A 16,371-nucleotide genomic window follows, 5' to 3' on the forward strand; every position below is an offset into this window, starting at 1 on the left:
TACACTAAATCTTCATCAGCAAAGCACTACAAAAACCAGCCAGGTCAGTTTGACCTGTCGAGCTTTGTCTTTATCAGTGCTGCTGTCGAGAGGCTTTCCTCATTATCCCTTCACTGACTGAGGGCCTACAGCAGGCACCCCTCGTTGCAGCTAAATGGTTCTCCGTCAATGCTGCTCCCAGAATTGGTGGCTTGCTGAGCACTCTGAACCCTGCCTAGCACCTGTAGGCATGGGAAAAAAAGAGGCCAAGAATAGGAGGTAGGTGGCTTGCTTGGCAGCGAGCTGGTTAAGGAGCCCAGCTAGTCTGTGGGGATTCTAGACACAAAGAATTTACTCCAGGATTGTCTCCAGTCATATTACAATCCTAGGGAAAGTTCTCTCTACTCCACTGTACACAGGTCTATTGCACCATTTGCACTTGCTTGGTGCCTTGAACGTCTTCTGGCAGCAATGGAAGCCCACGTGTGGAGAATGTAAGGGATGAGATCAGCAAGATAGACCCAAGACAATACCTTTGTCTCTCGTTGCGGAGTTAGTTCCAGAAGCCCATTTGCGAGACATTATCCTAATGCTTCTGACAAAAAGAAGGGCCTTCACCAAGCCTTATGAAGTTCATGTACAAGTCAAGATAAATAACCACAAAAGAAAAAGCCAAAACCCTGAATCAGAAGCAACTTATGTAAAAAGAGGGACTTGTTAAACTGTATCCTGGAAACCCACACGACTTCACATCTCTGACAGGCACTGGGAGCAAATCCCCAAAGGAGTTAGAGGTGCGATCTGCTAAGGACTCAGCTTGGGGAGATAAGAACTACTCTGGGTTCCTAGGTAGATGACTTAAAAGTACAAGAAATAATTACAATCTTCTAGAAGCAAGGGGAAGCCAGGCCTTGTAAACACACATCGATATGAAAGATTCTTAAATCGATGAGGCCTTTCATGGGAAGGCAATGTGGTGAAAACAATATTGACGAAAGGTAGTCACTAAATTTAGAAAGAAGAAATCACTGCCAGGAATCTCTTACTCCAGGCCACCACTTCTGGGTTGATACAGATTGGAGAGATTAACCAGGACCACCACCCATTCTGACCAACAGAGGGCTAAGCAACTGTATCCAAGACCCCACGAGGAGCATTACCCCTTAATTATTTTTCCTAGCTGGATGTAAAGAGCATCAACTCCAGAATGAGGAAAAATGATTGAATGCTTCCCAATTATTGACGAGACAGGTGAGGATGGTTTTATATATAGATAGATAGCTCTGCTCTTCCATCTATACTCTTGTTAAACCTTCAAGTAATGTCAGAATATCCATACAATTAAAATGCTGCACCACTACAAATCACTTTCACCCAGACATCCCAATGATGTGCAAGTTTTAAACTTGTGATTTTAAATTTTTTTCTCGTGCCAGTATCATCCATTAGGTTTACGGAGTGTCTCCATATTCTTAAACAGAAATTCATCCCTTTTTTCCTTTCATCCCCATTGGTCTAATCTGTATCTTGAAAGCCATTTTTTGGCCTAGGAGGTTGCTTGGATTTAGACCGCTCAAGTAGGATCTTTTTTTTTTTTAAAAAAAGGAACCTTTTGGGTTTTTCTAGGCCCTACCCTGTTATTGTGGGCTTTGATGAAGATGAAAGGCATTAGAGGCAAACAGAGGAACACTTTGAGTACAAATACATCTTTCCTTTGCCATCATATAACTTAATTCAGAATCAACATGCGTCAGCACACGAACAGCTCAAGAAGGCAGCAGAGCAAGGTACGAGTGGAAAGCACTCTCTGCACAGGGCAGCTAGAATCACTTTTCATTGGGTTGTGGGCCCCTCTTATTCCTCGTCTATACATTCAGGTGGCTGTTAATGAAGCATGTTTCAGCATACAGCTTAGCTCATAAAATTTGGAGGACTGCTAACATTACAATTTATTTCCTGCCTCAGAGATAAAAATTTGCTCCCAGTTTAAATTCCACCTCTGAGTGACCAAGCACAATTTACAAAGGAGAGGGTGATGCTGTAGAATCCCACACCCCAGAGCATTCTTTTAGATCAAAGCCTTTTGTGTACATCTGGAGGCAAAGCTGGGGTGAAGGGTGGATTCAAGTGGTTCATGCATAATCTGCAGGAACAGCAGGTTAGCTGTTTGGCAAATGGAATAATTTTGGCTGAACTGTTCAAGTTCTCTACATGAATCCACACTTAATGGCTAGAGCAATGGGGATGCTTCCCTTCTAGACACACATATACATAGCATATTCCTATGTAATCAGAAAGAATACCTCTGAAGATCTCCTGGATATGTATATACATTTTATATGGATACACACTCACTTAAAATAAAAGCTAACAAAACTCATGTTCACTGGCCATGTACAATAATATCCTCAGATGCTTACTCAGTTTTTATGAAGGGACAATAAAGAAAGAGTGAAGATGGAAGTGGGATACAGCTCCCAACACTGTGCCCGCTTCTGCTCGCCACGGGTTCAACTCTACAGAGCTGCTGATGCCATCTGAGGTGAGGGGGCGGAAGCAATAATTCTGCTTTACATTTTTGTTCAATCATTCTGGATGATTGATGCATGGAACGCCTTTCTTAAAGAGGCCATCTCTAAGCACTTTAGCTCTCCTAGAGTCATCTTAACCATCTTTCTTTGCCTGCAAATATTCCCATAGCAATCAGCTATGATGTCACAAACATATGAATGAGCAGAAGCAGATGAAGTTGAATGAAATCCTGCCTTTAAGTAAATAGTCTCAAGGAACAAAAGGAAACAGGATGAGAAGAGAAACAATGAAAATGTATTTACTATGCAAGCAATACTGCTTATAAGTGCCACAGTTTTAACTCCCCTCTAGACATAGGAATGTATTCACAAGGAGATGGTTTCTGTTTGTAACTTTTACATTTTGGCGGGGGGGGGGGGAATGATGTGTGGATATTTTAGTGAGGTAGGGCTTTCTATGATCAGAGTATAATTTAGTGGTTACTTAGGACATTCCTGGAAAGCACGTCAGCCTACAGGGTCATGGCTTTTCACTTTAATGCAAATCATGACTTGGCCTTCGCATGGGCAAAGAGGGGCAGAATTTCCATGGTGCCTTTGATGGGGCAGAAAGCTGCACTTGAGAGCTACAAGAGCTGCTGGGTGCAAAGCAACATGGTCAGATACTGGACTTGCATCCATTCTACCTTTTAAGAAATACATCTTTGAACTGGGTTTGTTAAAGAGATTAGGAAAGTGGTAGATACTTGCCACTTCCATGGGGCTTTTCATGCATAGATCTCAAAGTGTTTCACAGAGGTAGATAAATATCGGCATTTTACAGATTGGAAAGCACACACAAAGGCCCCAATTCAGGAAAGCACTTAAGCCCTTGCTTAACTTTAAGCATGTGCTGAAATCCCATTGAAGTCAAGGGAGCTTTAAGCACATGCTTAAGTGTCTTTGTGAAATGGGTGGGTGGGTAAGAGTTTTATCCAAGACTCCATAGCAAGTCAATGGGAGAACCAGAAATAGAACATAGGAATCTGGATTCTGACTCCAGTGTCATTTTAAAATAAGCAAACACCTTTTATAATACATCATAAAGAAGTAAAAAGGACACAAACCTAGTCCTCTCTCAATCCTTGATAGGCTCCCTTTAAAGAGACACCATCAACATATGATTCTCATCTTCTACCAGTAGCTCTTCACTTTTTTCCATTCTTACCTTCTAATAAATTACTTAATTTTCACTGTTTATGCTGTTCACCTTTGGCATTTCCCTCAGTTTGAGCCATACAATTATGTTTTGCTTTTCCTTTATGAACAGTGACTGGTCAGTTTTTGGCCTGCCAGTAGAAACACTAACCTTGTTTGAGACCATAACACGGGAGGGAATGTTTAGATCCAAAAAACACTCAATTTCCTTTTATAATTAAATCATTCCTATTTCTAGGTTTTACACTTTCCCATTCTTTATATGGAACACATCTGTTTACTTGTGGCATGTCATTATAGTATCTTAAGGCCTTAAAGTAATTATTTCATCCTCACATAGCACACCTTGGTTATAAGTGACATATCAGGGAAATGAGGCAGAAATAGATTAAGGCCCTGATTCCTGCAATGAGATGTGCATAAGCAAATCCCTGCACATGTATGGAGTCTCACTGACCTCAATGCATTTCACGTCAGGAGCAGACACTCTGCAGCTTGCCCAAGGTCAGATATGAAATCTTTGGCAGAACCAGGACTAGAAACTGGAACTTCTAAGTCCCAGTTCAGTGCCATACCCTCAAAACACACATTCATTTGTTTAACCCCACTTTCTCTAATGCTTTTTTAGAGACCTTTAGTTTCATCACAAGGAACCAACATGCAGGTATCCAGCTTCTGTTCTGAAAACAAAGATAGGGAGGAAATAGAGATTTTCATTTTTATTGGATGCTTCCAATGTCATATCTAATATTATACAGATACTCATTTCCCATTCACATCTTTGCATATTCCAGCCATTCAGACAATTACATTAAAAGAAGAAAAAAAATGCACAACTGAAATAAAATAAATTGGTAAGCTGGAAAAATACAATATAAACTGTATCATATTCAAGAAACACTCTTTATAATTAAAATCCCACTTGCAACAATTAAAGTAGGATTTTAAAAAAATCTTGATTTTTATTTTTAAATAGGTGGCCTTTATGTATATTTTTATTTCTCATTTTCATATGTACAATTCAGCAGGTCTCTCTGCCTGCCTGTGGCAGAACACCTGAAACGTAAAAACAAACACTGAAAAGGAAAATTATTAACAAAAAAAGTTCGAAGTTCATCTTCCAGGAAAGTACAGTATGGTCAGAACGTTACACACATGCTTCTTTCATCTGCATTAAGGCCTAAGCGACGGATGTGCTTTAATAAAAGCAGACAGTGTGAAGAAAAGTCCTTCCACTTTTCTCTTCAAATTCCTGTAACAGCTCATCTATTTCGTTTTCCATGTCTTCTGTGTGCTGTATCTAAGAAGAGGAAGAACACATCAGTAATTGACATCAGATGATGCTGATCGAGTTTGTAACAAGGCAGCTCTCCTTTGTTTAGGTTTATTTCTAAATCGGACCAAATTATAAAACATTAAGGACTTCATTGGCAATTTGCTAGTAATTCTAAGAATGCACCCAATATGTAGATACACATATGTATTCTTTAACATACAAAATAACATGCAACTATAATATCGACATGTAATTTGTACCACATTTGATTACTAAAGATGCAGCTTGGTTGTTGAGTTCACTACTAGCAACAAAAACAAATCCCCAAAGGAATTCAGGCAGACAGACTGGCACATTGGGCCATATTCACACTGGAATCAGAACCATTTTTCAAACACACACAGTGGCCCCATATACATTAGAAAGACCACTGTGCGAGGCAGCAGGTTAAATACCGTTGTCCCTGACCTAGTTACAACTTTGTCCCATTTTGCGATGCGGATGGCACCTTAATCCTATTTCAACACACAGCCAAGACTTGAGCCAGATTACAAAACACAGTCAAGGTCCCATCTACATTGTGATCCTCGTCCCCTACTACCTATATTAGCAGTGGAGGCTTCTAACTAGTGTGGCCAGGAATTATGTCTTGTCCTCAGACAAAAGAGAAGACCAAGAGAGACTATATAGGACCTAAGAAAGTTACATCTACAGCCCCTCTAGTTCCCACTCAACATATTGGTGATATTTTTCTTCCGATCAGACTGGGTAACAATAGCATAACAAACAAACCAATTTACTTAGAGCATATTCTTGGCAGCACTACATATGAACATGTTCCTGGATCATGCGATGCGAGGAGACCTCTCCTCCACCCCACCCAGTATTCCCTGCGAAAGAATCCAAGTAGCGGCAAGTTCCACATTAGGTGCAAGTTCCACAAGCACACACAGGAGACTTGAGAGCTTTGCCATCTCATCAAGCCTACAGAAGGTTCTGGAGACTGAAAGTGTGTGTGTGGCATCAAGAGATTAGACCAGACTCCCTGTGGAATACCAGTCTGCCATAAGAGTGGAATATCAAGGCTTATTAGCTTGTGGAAGAATTTTCCCTTTGCCTTCATGGACACGATGCTAGATTTCTTTAGAATTTAATGCATCAGCCAGCAAAGATACAAGTGTTGATTAAATAAGGTGGTAGGGCTAAGACTATTGAAGGTGGAAAGTAGAAGGTACCAGCTGCTTAAGCATTTTACGTCTCCCCCACCACACATACAAATGAGGGATTCATTCTGGGCAACCCTCCGAAAAGATGCACTCCTCATTCTTGTAACACCTCAGAACCGAACATCTAAAAATAATCACTGTATAGTAAAAGCTTGGGTCGACATAAGCGCCTGTAAGTATATACGGTTTCCATGCACACAGTGAAGTGTTAGCACATCTGGGGTTCAATGTGTAATAAGTGCTGATGCGTGCAGGCTATGCAATATTGGATTTAAACAATAGTTGCTAAAAGAATTGCGTATTCATTCAAGTACAATGCCCATGGCTAATTATGTATTTGTTTTAAACTTTTTTGCCTAGAAAAACATTCATTCAATGATGATTCATCCATCTAGGCACATCCGTTCTGAAGAGAATCCTAAGGAAGGATTCTAGAAACATCAGTTTGTCAATATGGATTTTGTTTTAGGTAAAGATTCACCTACCACAGGTGAAACAAACAAACAAAAACAAACTAAGTATTTTTTAAAAAAAAACCTTGTAATCAGCTAAGTCCAAGGTGCCCATATGGCATGAGAACTTTATACTTACACACTGACATAGCTCACAAATAAGGAAAGCTCCCAGAGTCGCCTCCTCATGATTATCCTGAATGTCCACGTTAATCACATGTACGGGTTGGCATGTCTCCTGTTCTCTGGAATTCAAATCTAGTTGGGAACACCACACAAAACAGCAACACTTCAGAAAACCATCAGGCTTTAAATGGACATCCAAGAAAATATTTGTAAGGCCTTTATGGGGAGAGAGGGCTATAGTAACGAAACAGGTCTTGTCCTGTCTCAGTCCTCCCTGAATCTTGTTTTAAGAGGTCAGGCTATTTTATGTTTTTCTATTTTGCTGTGCAGCACCCCCAAGTATTCAGTGAAGCAAAAGGAGATTGGCTATAAATAAAATAATTGAACCTTCCAGAAGGATACAAGAGCTCACCTGCCCAAGCACAAAAGTTACTTGCCCAGCCTTTACTTGGATGATCATAAAGACCTAGGCAAAGATTTTCCAAAGCAACTAGTGATTTTGGGTACTCAACTTGAGACACCTTAAAGAGGCCTGTTTCTCAGAGAATGCTCTGCACATATCCTCTGCAAGTAAGGTCCCTTTAAGGTGTCTCAAAAGCCAGGGCTCAAATTCACTAGTCATTTTTGAAATAACTGGCCTTAATGTGTTTCACTCACAGATCAAAAAAGTTAACACTTCCCAGGGAAGCATATTCTGCAAGGCTGTGGAATATCTATTAGTGTGGTTCCTCACTACTCTATAAAGCTTCCAGTCATGTGCTCTGCATTAACAAGAGGCTCTCCTTCCCACCCACCTCCTGCAACCTCAGCTTGGCAAAGTTAGCCAAAGGCTCCGGTTTAACATTTCATCATCCATTCATAGCAGGAGCTATGCAGCAGCACTCAAACCCTCGTTCATTTGCCAATTATGAAGAGTCTCGTCACACTGTGAAAGAGGTGCACAATGTGGAAACTGAATGAGCAGTTGCCTGCCACCACCGACCCTCATATAGACAAAACGCTCTTCTAAAATACTAGAGCAAGAGCTGTTCTCTGCGAGCAGCGCATGCTGAGTTTAGTGGCAATTCATTCAGATCTCAGGGCGCTTACTATTGTAAAAGCCAAACTGGGTCCAAGCCAGCTCCCTTAAAGCCCCCAGAGCTCTGCAATAGTACAACTGACAGAAACCCAAAGGAAATAGACAGTGATTTGGAGAGCTGGCAACATGCTGATACGGGACTAAGCAGGCAGGCAAAACTTTTATTTAAACATATAAGATACTGGATTTTATTGGCTGCTTTATGAATTTAAAGACAACTCCTCACGATTCATGGAATATTGCATGTTGAATGGTTACCGAGGAGGCTGGGTTCTGTTCCTGGTACAGACACTGACTGTATACCCTCAAGCAAATGATTTAGCCTCATAGTGCTCAGTTTCCCCAATTTGTAACATGAGGACAATCCCCCTTGAAAAGCACCATGTATGTGCAAAGCACTGTTACATCTATACTATCGATTTATACTCCCCAGGCTAATTTTACCATTAGTTGGAGCCAAGCACTCTGAATTTTAAGGGACAGCATTTGTAGGGATGTTTAAGACAGGAACTTTGTCTCCAGTGGAGTAGTAAAGAGACTCTTCTAACGAACCAGAGTGCGTCCTTCGTATTTGGTGATGGCAATGCCGGCCAAAGATAAATGCAGGGCAACAGTTCAGCAGAAGCTCCTCTAGTGACTTTGCTACACTGCTCCGTTCCTGCCTCCGCTCTCACTTCTAAGCACCATCACATTTGCATTAGCCTTCAGCGTGTGGCGGCACACGCCCATGAGGCTCCTCAAGATTCTCCAACAGCCCCTCTGGCACACTCAGCTGGGCTCTGTCAACAGTGGCAGCTGTTCTGTGACAGCATTAAGAGAAACAGGTAAAGAGGGCTTCAACTGAGAAAGAACCACCAAGAAAGCTATTGAACCTCCATTTCCTTGGGCATGTCACCTCTTGGCTTGATTTACCCCATTCACAGGATGGGGATAGCACGTCTCTACCTCTCTGGCACATTATAAGGATTGTTTAAAGGCCTTTAGCACAAGAGAGTGCCATGTAAGCATTAAGCATTCACTATTCGGCAACTGAACGGTTGCTTACTTAGTAAAAAGAAAAGGAGTACTTGTGGCACCTTAGAGACTAACCAATTTATTTGAGCATAAGCTTTGCATCTGATGAAGTGAGCTGTAGCTCACGAAAGCTTATGCTCAAATAAATTGGTTAGTCTCTAAGGTGCCACAAGTACTCCTTTTCTTTTTGCGAATACAGACTAACACAGCTGTTACTCTGAAACCTGCTTACTTAGTGTAACATGAACCAGTTTCCACTTCTCTCAATAAAAAACAAACTTAACATTTCTTGATACCATTAAGCACTGGAGATAGCTCTCAGACTATGGGATCATCCAAGCTACAGTTTTTAATAAGTTTATAGTCAGGTTGTAATGGAGCTGACTCTATATATCCACACCAAGGCTGTTAGCCCACGGCTTCTGACTGTTTTGGCATACCTGGCTTCAACCCTGCTTATGGACAGGGTTGTAACATGATTGTCAGGCAGTAACTAGGCTCTAATGCAGGTCTGCTGAAATGCAGATGGGACCCTCTAACCTTGCCTAGCTAGCTAAGAAGATCTGGAGGACCTTAAAAACTGGAGTAATAGCAATGGGACGAAATTTAATGGTGCAAAGAGCCAGTTCATGCACTTAGGGACTAACAAAAAGAATTTTTGCTATAAGCTGGGGATTTATCAGTTGGAAGCAACAAAGGAGGAGAAAGACCTGTTGTATTGGTTGATCACAGGCTGACTATCAGCCATGAACGTGATGCGGCCGTGAAAAAGGCGAATTCAATTTTAGGATGCATCAGGCGAGATATTCCCAATAGAAACTGGGAAGCGTTAGTACCATTATACAAGGCACTAATGAGATCTCATCTGGAATACTGTGTGCAATTCTGGTCTCTCATATGTTTAAGAAAGATTATTTCAAACTGGAATAGGTGCAGAGAAGGGCTACTAGGGTGATCAGAGAAATGGAAAAATCTACCTTATGATGAGACTCAAACAACATGGCTTGTTTAGCCTAGCCAAAAGAAGGCTGAGGGGAAATAGGATTGCTCTCTATAAATATATCTGAGGGATAAATACCCGGGAGGGAGATCGGTTATTTAAGTTAAGCACCAATGCTAACAAGAACAAATGGATATAAATTGGCCATCAACAAGTTAGGTGAAGATTTCTAATAGCCTTGGAATAGCTTTCCAAGGGAAGCAGTGTGGGCAAGAACTTAGCTGGCTTCAAGACTGAGCTCAATAAGTTGATGGAGGGGTGGTATGATGGGACTCCCTACAGTGGCATGTAGCCCACCTGCGACTTCTAGTAGCAAATATCCCCAACAGCCAGTGATCGGGTACTAGATGTGGAGGGCTCTGAGTTACTACAGAAAATTCTTTTCCAGGTGTTTGGTGCTTTCCAGGGTCTTGCACACATGCTCAGGGTTTAACTGATCACCAGTTAAGGTTGTGAAGGAATTTTCCCCCAGGTCAGACTGGCAGTAACTCTTTGGCGGGGAGAGGGGGAGTGCCTTCTTCTGCACCAGGGGACATGGATCACTTTTGCAAGTTTAAACTAATGTAAATGGGGCATTCTCTGTAATGTGAAGTCTTCTAATAATGATTTGAGGACTTCAGTAACTCAGCCAGAGGTTAGTAGTCTATTCCAGAAGTGGCTGGGTGGAGTTCTGTGGCCTGCAATGTGCAGGAGGGCAGACGAGATGATCAGCCTTAAAGTCTAGGAGTCTTCCCACTGCCAGGATTTGCATGGGGGGGGGGGAAGGCAGGGGGGAAAATATCACATGGTGCACGGCTCTGATAGAAGAGCACCCGCAACCCTCTGCCTCTGGCAGTCTTCAGGTGAATCAGTAATCTGTGGAAAATCTAGGCAGCTCTCCTAGAACATACAGACCCAGTTATGTATTATGGAGATGTGGACAGGCCAACATAGCTGGTGAGACACTGCTGTGTGGACACACTGAACCAATGTTCGCCATATTTATGCCAGAGCCTGGTTACTGTTAACATGGTCTGAACTGTAGTAAAGATTGGGCAACTGACACACCTAGACTTTTGTATGGACTCATTTCCAAATGGCAACTTCTGCTTTCAGGGAAGTAGGTAGGAGGGTTGTCTTGCATCTCTCTCCTGCAAGGTGACACCCTCTCCATAAAGACAGGATGCACCATATTCAGCCTGCTGGGATTCCGACCTCAGAAGCTTTTGGAATCTTAGTCTGTAAATGTACTTGACTTTCAGGATAGCTCCTCCAATCCCACCAACCTGCTTTGAAGGCACCTGCACACCCCACTAACTTCTTTTACAGATATAGTTGGCATTTTCCCAGCCAGCCATCACCTTTATGACACATCTGACCCCAGATCAGGGACCACTAGTCTTTTCCCAGATGCATCTGCCACCTGACGCCAGATGGGTTGGATACAGATGTTTGCAATTTGAGAGGGACTAAAAGGGTAATTGAAGTAAACTTAGTTTAACCATCCAAGGTCCTTACCTTCTACTACTTGATCATAGACTCTTTCTTCACAAGTTAGAATCAGATCAAACACATCTTTGCAGTTCTGGAATCTTTCTGGTCGTGGCTTGATTCGCTTATTTCTGTCCAACATGTGTAAAATCCCATTCTGTGTATATCTGAAGTTTCTAGAGTTAAGTAACTTGGAAAGTAAATTTTTGTATTTTCAGTAAAGTAAATGCTTCCATTACTCTTTATTTGCCTTTGTTTGCTTAGAAGCTAATAATTAGGACCAAAACAAAAAACAAAAACCCCATAAACCCACCCAAGGAAGAGATAAAAGATGTCTCCTATTTGAAAATATAAAGGTCAATGAACTTAACTGAACTCTACAGCAATCTCCTAAAAGCTGGTAAAACAACCCAATCAGGAAAATTCACAGCGTCTCTGGAATACACAGCCACCTTCACAGAAATTTACTATTACTGTCAGTACAGAAGCAAAAATCACCCTCGAAGGCTCTGAAAATGAAGAAGCTTTAAGAAACGTCTGTCTTTTATAGAGCGAGTTCCGTAGCCACAATACTTGAACAATTAATGACATGTACCCGTTTTATATACATAAAAATGTATGTCTTCTGTTTGCATACAATATTTCCCACAGTAAGGGCCTATATGTTACAAGCCAGTCATATTGTGCTCTTAATGCTAGTTGCAAAAATGTGTGGAACCTACTCAGAACTGGGTTTGTATAACTGATCTTCTTAAAGGAATTAAAAAATCCAAAGGAGAAAAGTGCCTTGAAAATATGTCACCAGGCCTGGGTGTGCTGGAGAAAGACATTGATTTATGCTTATTGGAACTTTATACCGTCTCCATATGAAAGGGATGAATTTCATCTGCTGCTTAGTATCTATTACAGTGATATGACTAATCTCAGGGTCAGGATTCACACACTGCATTCCAGTTCCATACAGGAATGGGACATACTGCTGTCAACACCATCATTATCTTCCCAGGCTTCTGCAACATTCGGTTTCAGTAAAATATGCCAGCATACAGGGCCATTTTAACCTGTGGCTCATTTATGCTTTTTGTCAAACCACTGCAGAATCAGGCCTCTAGGATTTTTTTCAATTGTTTTTTAAACTGTTCAACATACAAAGTCTTGCTATAATTTGAAACCTAGGTGAAAGACCACTTATTTATTTCCAGACACTCCATTTCTAAAAATAGATATTTTCAGAAGGTAATACACCAAACTTAAAGCCAGGTTTCAGAGTAACAGCCATGTTAGTCTGTATTTGCAAAAAGAAAAGGAGTACTTGTGGCACCTTAGAGACTAACCAATTTATTTGAGCATAAGCTTTCGTGAGCTACAGCTCACTTCATCGGATGCATACTGTGGAAAGTGTAGAAGATCTTGCGTGTATAAAAAGATCTTCTACACTTTCCACAGTATGCATCCGATGAAGTGAGCTGTAGCTCACGAAAGCTTATGCTCAAATAAATTGGTTAAACTTAAAGCCCTTAGGCAAAACCCTCTCTGGAAGCAGTTTCAGACGTGGATTAGGAAGGAACACCAAAAATGTGTGGATAGAAGAAAACCTATTAGCCAATGCACATCTTTCCTCTCACCTTAGAAGAAGCAGTGATACTTACAAACAAGTCTTTGGAGAATGCAAGTTTGCACTGGTTATTACCAGTATAAAGATGCACCATTTACAAATGTGTGATTTTTGTGTCAAGAAATTCCCCTCTTTAGTAGCCAGACCCTTTCTGATCTTGAATCTTGCAAACATTGAAGTGAGCTATCCATTTTTACATTCTTTACAGATTCATACTCCTCCCAGATCCCCTCTAACTTCTTTTCTAAAGATCTAGTTTCTAACTCTTTGAAATAATTTAGGACTCAAATCCCTGAATCTTTCATTCTCGTTATCCTGTGAGTTCTAAAATTCCCCTCTGCTGCCTGGGTAACCAGATCTATTCAGACTATCCCAAATCCATTCTCGAGTGGTGTTGAAGGAACTGCGTTAAGTCACTTCCTCTAACCTACAGATGCTCACCTATGCCCTCCTCAACACTGAATTCTGATGTTTAATAAAACAAAAGTTTTGAATTGCATCAAAAATTAACCCCAGCTCCTCTGCCTACTCAGTGTTCTGCTGTAGATAGAGTGGATAGTCTATTTCTATTATTTTGGTCTTTCACTATCAGCCTACATTCTCTGCAGTGAATTGTCCAGACCACTTGCTTAACAGACAACATTCTTCTGAATGTCTTTTGCTCTGCAAAAGAAAGATTGGCACTGCCCTTTTTATATCCTCAGCCAATTGTCATCTCACTGCAATGTTTCCTTCTTCCAGATCACTAATGAAAATCACTCCCCCAAGCCTTGCGCTATCCCTTTCTCCAAAAACGCTTTCACTTGGAATTATGATTGGTCTACAATGGCCAATTAGTTATCCACTCAAATAGTTCTATAGCACTTACTAGGTCCATAGTTTCACCAGGTCACTCTTGGTTACATCCTTGAAAAGCTCCACTGGATTTACTAGCCACGTTCTTCCTTTTGGGAGTCCATGTTGTTCATGCTTCTGCTTTAATGGATGTTAGTTCCCCGGATGTGCCTAAAACATATGCTTTCCTTCTACTCTCCAATCTATCAGGTATGCCCCCAATTTCTGCTTCCTTCAGAATCCTGATTTGGAACCCATCTGGTCCTGGATTTTTCGGTCTATATACTCTCTTAATCACATGCTCTGGCACAATATCAGTTTCTCCCGGGTATGTTTCCTTTCTAAGATAAAATATGTCTCTAGCATCTGTCCTTTAGCTTTCTTTGCTGAACACTAAGGCAGAGAATTACATTTACTAAAAAGCCCACAGTCAAGTTTTACCTCTTCTGCCAACTTAGAGCTACTTTCTCCCAGGGGCCATCTGCCTACATACAGAATAAGAGGCCAGAAACAAGTATTTTAAGATTTATGCCATTTTCATATATGCTCTTATTATACACATTGCACCTGAAAAAACCAACATACCACACGTTGAAAAACTGGAGGTGGTAATGATGAGTGTTTGCATTATGTACTCATGATTGTTTTCTTTCCCTCATCACAAGCTGGGGTGAATTTCAATATGCCTTCATGGTGTGACACTTGTGTCACTGTCTCCACTATGCTTGCTCAGATATCTTGAGAGTCATTTGAGTCAGACCTTCCTCTTCTGCCCACACAGTGTCCCACCCCCACTGTCTCCTCCCCTATGCATTCCAGACACATTTTTTGGCATAGCCACCTCTCCAGATGGTGTACACAAACTTTTCCTTTGACTTTTGAACAGCAATGCTGGCTCTCAGCTCCAGCAGGAACCTCACCACTGTGATGTTCAGCAAGTCAACACTAGCAGCATATGCATTTCTCCAGGATGTTTTCAACCTAGACAAACCACTACTTGTCAATTGTATTATGCCCATTTTACATCCTTGATCCCACCGCCTTTTATAATGGGCCTGATTCTGATCTCATGCCACAGTAACTCCACTGAAGCCAATGGAATCCCACAAGGGTGAAACTGAAAAGCATAATTAGCATTAGGCTCAAATGCGTTTGACTCTAGGCAGAAAATGTTGCCTGCATGCACACCTAATTTCTCCTGTACCCTTAGCACTATGTACTAATTTTTAGTCAATAAGCCACAAGCTATTTACATGAGCAGTCTCTCAATTTTACGAAAGATGTATGGTGTTCATTTCTTGGTATGGAAAAACTCTTTAGGTCTTTGCAAAATTTAAAGAACTCAACTCATCAGCTGTCCACCACTCATTCCACACAAAGCGAAAAAGATCACAATGAACAGTAAAACAAACTCAACTTAGTTTAAAGTTTTGTTTTTCAAGAGATCATCTCATAGAAGATTATACTCTGTCCTCCCACCTTATCCCAAACAAGAATAAGCCCACCCACTGTTTGCCCCTCTAATCAGTTTATTCATAACCTCCCAACTCATAGAATTCAAACACACAGAGATGCACACTAGCTCTGTGTTATTAGTATATTAGTTGGCAGATACATACAGGCAAGTCCTCAGCAAAGTGAGTGTCTTCCTTCATTCCTTATAGTTAGCAATACGTATCTTAAACCTTCACAAGCAATTCAGCACAGCTGGCCGCGCACGTGCTGAACAGACGACTCTGAGCTCAGACTATTCCCACCTCAAAGTCTAGCTCAATGCCAAAGCCAGGGGAAGTACCGGCCTGAACGTGTTTAGGTTACATATCACGCTGGCACCTCCTTTTCTTACTCCTCTCAAACACACAGTCACGCTTTCATCCACACTAAAGAAGCTATTCTTACAAGCAGCGCAGTAGACGGCTTAAAGTCTGATGTCACGATGTGGATAGAAAGGTGACTAGATCGCCAGGCTCAATGGGTAGTGATCAATGGCTCCATGTCTAGTTGGCAGCCGGTATCAAGCGGAGTGCCCCAAGGGTCAGTCCTGTGGCCAGTTTTGTTCAATATTCTTAATTAATGATCTGGAGGATGGCGTGGACTGCACCCTCAGCAAGTCTGCAGATGACACTAAACCGGGAGGAGTGGTAGATACACTGGAGGGTAGGGATAGGATACAGAGGGACCGAGACAAATTAGAGGATTGGGCCAAAAGAAATCTGATGAGGTTCAACAAGGACAAGTGCAGACTCCTGCACTTAGGACAGAAGAATCCCATGTACCTCTACAGACTAGGGACCTAATGGCTCGGCAGCAGTTCTGCAGAAAAGGACCTAGGGGTTACAGTGGACGAGAAGCTGGTTGAGAGTCAATAGTGTGCCCTTGTTGCCAAGAAGGCTAACGGCATTTTGGGATGTATACGTAGAGGCATTGCCAGCAGATCGAGGGACGTGATCATTCCCCTCTATTCAACATTGGTGAGGCCTCATCTGGAGTACTGTGTCCAGTTTTGGGCCCCACACTACAAGGATGTGGAAAAATTGGAAAGCGTCCAGCGGAGAGCAACAAAAAATGATTAG

At 41.6% G+C, this 16,371-nt stretch overlaps 1 protein-coding gene across 1 annotated transcript in view; it reads right to left on the reverse strand.

Moving 5' to 3' along the window:
* Positions 1-4,411: 4,411 nt before the first annotated feature.
* Positions 4,412-16,371, reverse strand: part of SSU72 (SSU72 homolog, RNA polymerase II CTD phosphatase) — a 62,230-nt gene continuing 50,270 nt past the window's right edge. The window contains exons 3-5 of the mRNA XM_073316867.1: positions 11,377-11,516; positions 6,801-6,919; positions 4,412-5,007 (exon numbers count right to left, since the gene is read on the reverse strand). Coding sequence (XP_073172968.1) covers positions 4,906-5,007; positions 6,801-6,919; positions 11,377-11,516 — 361 coding nt within the window. The 3' untranslated portion in view covers positions 4,412-4,905. The remainder of the gene's footprint in view (positions 5,008-6,800; positions 6,920-11,376; positions 11,517-16,371) is intronic.

Source organism: Lepidochelys kempii, chromosome 18 (assembly GCF_965140285.1).
Source record: "Lepidochelys kempii isolate rLepKem1 chromosome 18, rLepKem1.hap1, whole genome shotgun sequence".
Lineage (NCBI taxonomy): Eukaryota > Metazoa > Chordata > Testudines > Cheloniidae > Lepidochelys > Lepidochelys kempii.